The 7,137-nt window shown below is 36.3% G+C and overlaps 1 protein-coding gene across 1 annotated transcript; it reads right to left on the bottom strand.

The window, feature by feature from the left end:
* Positions 1-2,203: 2,203 nt before the first annotated feature.
* LOC137004609 (chymotrypsin-like protease CTRL-1) lies at positions 2,204-4,328 on the bottom strand. Its single transcript, XM_067365093.1, has 7 exons — positions 4,283-4,328; positions 4,061-4,161; positions 3,889-3,968; positions 3,703-3,784; positions 2,735-2,915; positions 2,461-2,591; positions 2,204-2,365 (listed from the first exon to the last, which is right to left on the bottom strand). The coding sequence occupies exons 1-7, from the start codon at positions 4,326-4,328 to the stop codon at positions 2,204-2,206; spliced, it is 783 nt and encodes a 260-aa protein (XP_067221194.1).
* Between the last annotated feature and the right edge of the window lie 2,809 nt (positions 4,329-7,137).

Below are 7,137 nucleotides of genomic sequence, written 5' to 3'. Positions count from 1 at the left end.
ATAAAAACATTGCAAGTTATATCATCAAAGAACATTTTCACTGACAGTCTAGTTCTAGCACTCTCAAAAACGCCCATTAAAATCACTGAAAGCATTTTTTCTCATTGGAATTTGTAAATTGATTATATGTCTGTTGTTGTTCTTGCGTTTTATTCTGAATGGATATATTATGTTAAAAATAATTAAATGTTTCCGATTCGTACACATATTTGCACTTTGTTCAGTCAGCGAGCGAGTGAAGAAAACACTGGCATTTTAGAGATGACTCATCTGAACACCTCTGATTGGTCATTGCATTCATAAGCTCAACAGCATCGTGTGCGCTCAGGAAACCTGGAACACAGCAAAATACCGGGAATGACACACATCCGTTTTCTTTCTCTGACTGCGTTTATGGGGAAACTCGTTGAGACGGGCACTTTGACTTATTTTTTCGAGCACATATACATCGTTAATTTTTTTTTCGTTCAAACACAAATAAGAAAGAGAAAGGGAATTCAGCGTTCACAAACTTCACGTGCTGTTTGCGACTGCATGGCTCTGTGTGCCGACAGACAGACCAGTCTACATTTGGATGTTTAACATAAATATATAGCCTACCGATACAGCAAAGACAACGGCGGCAGTATTGACGGCAAAATAGGCTACAGCATATTTCGTTCTGTATTGACAGAGTTTTTTTAAGCAGAATTTGATGAGAATTTGATGCAGTTGCAGATACCATAGAGAGCAAAGAAACATAGGCGGGAGGCGCCGCTGTTTTTGCATCCTTGATATCTACAATTTCCCCCAACAACAGCCATGTTATCACATAAGCACAATTTACCCTTGAAAAAAGTCGGTGATCTTTCTTTTTCCTCTTTTTCTCTCCATGTGTAGGATTCTCGATTAAGAAAAATAATGTTAGCTTCCTAGATAGCTTACCAAGCTCTCATGTACTGTACATTCATGCTCAAATCACATTCACTTTAATCAACTCACAGACTTGAATTAAGTCCTGATTTATCTTTCGTAATCACTGACTGGACAAGTAGGTTGTTAAGCTAGCTTTAAATAACTATAGCTGCTAGGTCTGCTGTTAGCTGGCAGATCATTTGGCTTCATACACATAAGTTACAGCTAGCAAGAAACCTTGACAAATGTACTCTTCTAATCATTACACTGGGTATCTAGCTAATGCAACTTTTGATATAGGAACTCAAACTCCTAATATTTTACTATAAGCAATGGAGATATAAACACAATCTAAGCCCTTACAGGATTTTCATTCAGGATTTCACTCTTTGTGATGTCTCGTTTTGCCACGTTTATCTAGTACGTGTCTGCGGGAGCACCACAACAACAGTGACGCTGTATAGGAACTCACTCGGCTAATAGCTGCCCTGATTGCTGCCTCGCGCTAGGAAATAAATTAATTACTGTTATAAATACAAAACGTCACTAAAACCTATAATTTTCACAATCATTTTTAATGTTAAAATATATTTGTCAGGGACCCCCCAAAATCCAAAAATGAATTCTTATGGGGGGTCCCTAATGACTTATGGAGGGTCCGGAACCCCCCCAGACCCCCCTCATTTTGAACCCTGGTACAAATTGTTAATGACATGTGTCATGTGATGATTATGAAGGTGTCATGTTAGTCTTATGCACACCCCTTCATGTAAAGTGATACCAAGTGAATACCAAATAAGATTTTCAACATGATCATGTGATCAGAAGGAATTTTTATCAATCTTCATGACTTTATGTTTGGTGGTGAGAGAACATAATCTGCATGTCATTTTTCCTTTGGCAAATCAATTTTCTGTCCAGGTGAGAACATCTGATAACTAAATATTGCAACATTGTTGTCTGTCATTTGTTCCCGTTGAAGTGGAACTCTGTTTTTTGTTTGTTTGTTTTAATTGCAATTTCAATATATATTTTAAAACTTCTTACATTAAAGGAAAACATTTCTTTTTGTTTGCAGTACTGTATGTGGATCATGGTAACTTGTATTTTAAGTTCAGATAAATGATTACACTCCTCATTTCATTTTATTGAAACTTTGTCAATATTTGAATAAAACCGTAACGTAACATGAAGATTGAACAAGACCAAAAGTCATAAACAAAATACCATCAAAGACCAACTGCATTACAGATTAATGATTAAAATCTGCTTTTGCCTCCTTTGAAGGGTAAATGCTCAGGCTGGTGTTCTAGTTGGAAGCGATAGTCCTGTCGATCCAGGAGCGCAGTTGGGAGATGCGGGCGTATACTACTGGGTAAGCAGTGCTACAAGTGCTGGTGCCCCAGGACACAGACCCCACCAGACTCCAGACCCCTGATCTCTCACACACCAGAGGACCACCAGAATCTCCCTGTGGGAAACACACAGACACAAACACACATTTGAGATTGAAACAGCAGCAAAATTGATATGGGAATGTTTTTGTCTTGATCCATCTTCATATACCTGGCAAGATGAGGATCCAGAGGCTCCAGCACAGATCATGGCATCAGTGATTCTGCTCTGACCCCAGATCTGCCTGCACACAGCAGGACTCATGATGGGCAGACCTGTCTGCTGCAGGATCATAGGACTCGCTGAAAAAAGAGAAGAAAACATCAGAAAGGCTGTTCAAATTCATTTGAAGGGGAAAAAAATAAATTATTATTATTATTAAATATAAATTATATATATACAAAAGTCATTTTTAAAATTTGTCCTCGTCTAACAGGTGACTTACTTGTGGTGGCAGTTCTGCCCCATCCAGTGGTGAAGCAGCGGGTTCCAGGCAGGATGTTGATGGTTGATGGAGCCAGACATACAGGAGAGATACGAGGAGTGAAGACAACTGGAGAAGCAAGTTTCAGCAACGCAATGTCATTGTTCAATGTTGTGCTGCTGTAGAGCGGATGGGTGATGACCTGTGCATTCAGAAAGGACCGAAAATGATGGAGCGTTACTGGTGGAAGCTGAAGGTAATCTAATATATCAGCATGTTTTATTTCTTCTTTTCATCTTAACCCTTTTATTCATTTTTTCCTTCTTCCCTTCAGCATGAATGGTCATTTGGAAATATGGTACAGATATTTTCTTTCCTATGCTCAATTTTAAATGCATAAATCTATTTGGGCAAGTTTTAGGAGTAATCTATCATGTAGATGACTTCAAAGCTGACAGACATGGACCAAAATCTGAATTACAGATAATTTGACTAATACCTATTTCCCCATTTAATTCAATTTAACAGCTAAAGAAACTTCTTGTTTGGATCAACTTTAAAACAACAAGTTATTTAAAATGATAATAATGGATTCATAATGAACATTCATAATGCATATTATTTGTATTGTTTTTATTTTTCTCTTCCAGTGATCTCTTGTTTTATTATTGTCAAGTTAAGTGAAGTCACCATTATTTATATAGCACTTCATATAATACTGATCAGTCATAAACAGATAAATAACTGAATCAATGATGCAAACTTCATCTAATATAAGACAAATTCAAATTCTGCCGTAAATCAGCTCTAAAAAGACAATAGTGTCTTTATTCAGCTCAAGTCAGTTCAGTGTTAATTCAGTTCAATTCAGTTGTGTAAAAAAGCAGAAATGAAGCAACAATTATAAAGCGTTCAGTTATTGAACACTTAAATATATGAGCTGATCTCTAATTTGTATTTTCATTTCTGAAATCATTCAATATTTTTACCTTGGAAACAAGTTTGACCTGGATGGGTTCAACATTGGAGCCGCGATCATGTTCTCCAAGAATGACACGATGATAGCCGACCCTAAAAAGAGAGAGATAAAGACAAAACTAACTGTAAAAAGACAAGAGCAACAGCATCTATGAAGAACTATTGTATGTGACGTTTGTCAGATTGAAGACTCTTACCTGACAGCGCAGTGAGCAGCAGTGAGAACCCAGTTCTGGTTGATCAGGGATCCACCGCAGAAGTGGAATCCGTTGGGTAGCTGTTTCAGAGGTAAAAGCATTGAAAACATGACATATACTCTTTGAACAAATCATGCAAATGCATGATAAAACCCGACCAATACACAGTTACCTGGAGAGAGACCTGCCAGGGCCAAGAACCAGAGATGGCATTCTGTCCGTTCACAATCCTGCTGCCAATCGTCTGTGGCTTAATCGCCGGCACTCCACAACCTGTTGATAAAGAACAGAAGTTCATGACACAAGAATGAAGCTCTTTATTTAGGTTTTGCATTTTGTAAATATATATATTCACCCATCACTTTTGTTGCAAACTTCTAAAGAAGACACTTACCCAGAGCAGAGGCCACCAGGGCAAGGCAGGTGATGGTGAAGATCATGATGAGCTTGTGATGTCTCACTGTTGTATCTGTAGGTGTTCTCTCTTGCTTTTATATCATTTACAGCAGCTGATAAATCTGGGCAGTGATCGAGGTCCATCCCAGCAGCTCATATGACCTGAGAGCTGAGGAATGTTGAGATCTGCTATCGCTGGAGACAATCTGCATCTGCACCTGAAGGTGTTTATGATGACTGTTTCTTTGGAAAGCATCATACTTCCTCTGTCATTGTTGGGAAATTTTTCTGAAGGGAAAGAGTTTTTGTGTTTTTTTTTTTTTTGTTGTTGTGAGCTTTTCTTTATTGTATGTAAAGTGTTTCCGTAAGTAAAGTGAATAATAAAAATAGTTTTTCTGAAATACTTACAGTAAATTAGTGGCTTTACCATGAAGTTTTTGACTGGTTGCAAATTCCTTAATCAACCTGGCAAGACATTTAAGGCAGTGATGCTGAAGAGAAAGAGAGTAAAATTGTGTGATTACATCACAGAGAAAGTAAAACTAAAAATTCTTCATGTTTATCAACCGGTTGAATAAGTTGCTTCAAGTCATCACAGTTACCGGAGAGAGTGTTATGCAACTGTGTGTTTCTCTGCAACTACATTTACTTTTTGGTAAACATTATATTAAACTCTCTACTGATACAAAATACAAATAATACAGTAATGGCAATTTAATACAGTAATGGCAATTTGTATTTATTCATAAGTTGTTGTCGTTTATTTCTTTGTTTATTGGTATGTTTGTTTGTTTATTTATTTGTTTTGTTTTAAGAACCGAATAATTATGGGCAAGTTGCATTTATAGGTCATTTTGTACTGATCATTGATATGTATCACATCTATCACCTCTCTGTCCGCTGGTTATACTTATATCATACTTATTTTGGTTATACTTCGCTATACAGTATTTATGACTGGAAGATAAAGCCAGTTTGCTTTATTTAGTCAGTAAGACTCACAGTAGATGGACTGCTGATGGTAATGGAATTTATCACTAATAACTAAATGCAATTGAAGTGCTTTATAAGAGTTCAGATTTGTGAAACTCATTATGATTTAAGCTAAATTAAAATCCAAATAAAACCTAAACATATAGAACATGAGATATTTTACATAACCACAGAGAAACATGTGAAAAGCCTCATTCATTGTTTTGAGGCTAAAATTCGGCCCTGGACAAACCCAGCCCATGCGGCCCACGAGTTCCCCTGTGAATGTTTTTGCTGGGGTTAGGGCCTTAAATTGGAGTAAATAAATGAATAAATAAAACAAGGACAGTGACAAATAATGATGGATATTACAAATGCAGTTAACAAATTTAATATTGCACTTTTGTCACAGTAAAGCACTGATTTCCATGCCGTTAAGTAAATTTAATGCTATCAAATCCTGTCATCATTTACTCACTCTCATGTTGTTCCAAACCTGTATGACTTTCTCTCTTCTGTAAAACACAAAAGAAGATATTCTGAAGAATGTTGTCAACCAAACCATTTTGGTTAAGCTACCCTTGACTCCAATTATTTTATTTTTTATGTTATACAGAAAGAAAGTAATTCATGTTTGAGTAAATTGAGACATTTTGGGTTGAACTACTCCTTTAAAACAATAATATTTTAAAGAGTTAACACCTAATTTATGTAAGACACTGATATCGATCTTTCATGATGCTCTCATTGAAATAACATTTTACTTCAATTAAAATTCATAAGAACTATTAAAAATGTCATAAAACATTTTTAAAGAAATAAAAAATAAAGCTTTGTCCTTATCCCATGGGATACAGGCTTTAGAGCTGTTTTGTTAAATTATCCTTTAATTGCCCCTTTACTATGGTTTAACTGTAAGATCATGGTAGGTAAACCAGGTAAAACCATGCTTCTTATTACCTTGGGTATATGGTTTCTAAAATAAATAATAAACTATAGATTGTGTAATAAAATATTGTAAGCATAGAAAATACGAAAACAGTCTTTATGAAAGAAAGTGATTTATATTCCGCAATATTAAACATAAGTTGGCCTAATAATAACAGCATTTTTAATAAATACATTTCTGCCAAAACACCATATTTCTTCACTGTTAGTAGCTGCAAAGTAAATTACTAAAGGTGGTGGTGTGTTGGATCGACAAGCTTGTAGTTGTGTGTTTTAGCGTTTTCCAATTTACCTCGTCATGTCTTTACATGGTCGCGGCTGTTTTCAGCTAGATTCACCACCGAACCTGTAATGTTCCCATATCACTCGACTGTTTTAAACACAATTCTGAGGCAAATGTGAAAGGATCAAGGCATCAAGCGACTTGCGCTGTTTATTACTTCATAGGGCGGCAGTGGTGAGCGGGTATATTAGCCTTTTGCAGTTTCTCATGCGCTCCAATTAAAAACAAAAAACAGCGCAGGAGGGGAGGTCTATCTCACTTTGGCCTGTCAGTTCAGAAGACAAGCCAATGGCCCGCTGTCCCTGCGTGATAGGCCAGTCCTTGGCAAAAAAAAAAAAAAAATAAATAAATAAATAAAAAATAACCTTTTATCGGCCCCAAAGTGCGTCGGCCCACCGGGAAAATGCCCGATCTGCTTGGAAAAAAGAAAACTGCTTTTAAAACATTTATACAATTACCATAACTCTGTAAACTGTGAAAAAAAGCAAGAAAATCTGGTTCATTTTGTTCCAAACATGTTCTGATTCTGCTCTTGCTTTGTTGCTAAGATTTGTAAACTTTGTGTACGTTATGTTTATAATAAATGTTAATAATCTGTATCATTACTGTACAGTCTAGTTGTGCATGATATCTTGCTCACCTTATGGCTG

The sequence above is a fragment of the Chanodichthys erythropterus genome, chromosome 17, assembly GCF_024489055.1.
Source record: "Chanodichthys erythropterus isolate Z2021 chromosome 17, ASM2448905v1, whole genome shotgun sequence".
Lineage (NCBI taxonomy): Eukaryota > Metazoa > Chordata > Actinopteri > Cypriniformes > Xenocyprididae > Chanodichthys > Chanodichthys erythropterus.
The sequence above is the reverse complement of the archived record's forward strand: the minus strand, read 5'-3'. Positions and strand labels throughout refer to the sequence as shown.

What these genes read in the sequence shown, in the direction of transcription:
- LOC137004609 (XM_067365093.1), bottom strand. Translation starts at nt 4,328, where the DNA reads ATGATCTTCACCATCACCTGCCTTGCCCTGGTGGCCTCTGCTCTGG. An exon ending in GCTGCTCACTGCGCTGTCAG is followed by an intron (nt 3,785 to 3,888) that starts GTAAGAGTCTTC and finishes CTCTCTTTTTAG; the next exon opens with GGTCGGCTATCATCGTGTCA. An exon ending in CTGGATCCTCATCTTGCCAG is followed by an intron (nt 2,366 to 2,460) that starts GTATATGAAGAT and finishes TGTTTCCCACAG; the next exon opens with GGAGATTCTGGTGGTCCTCT.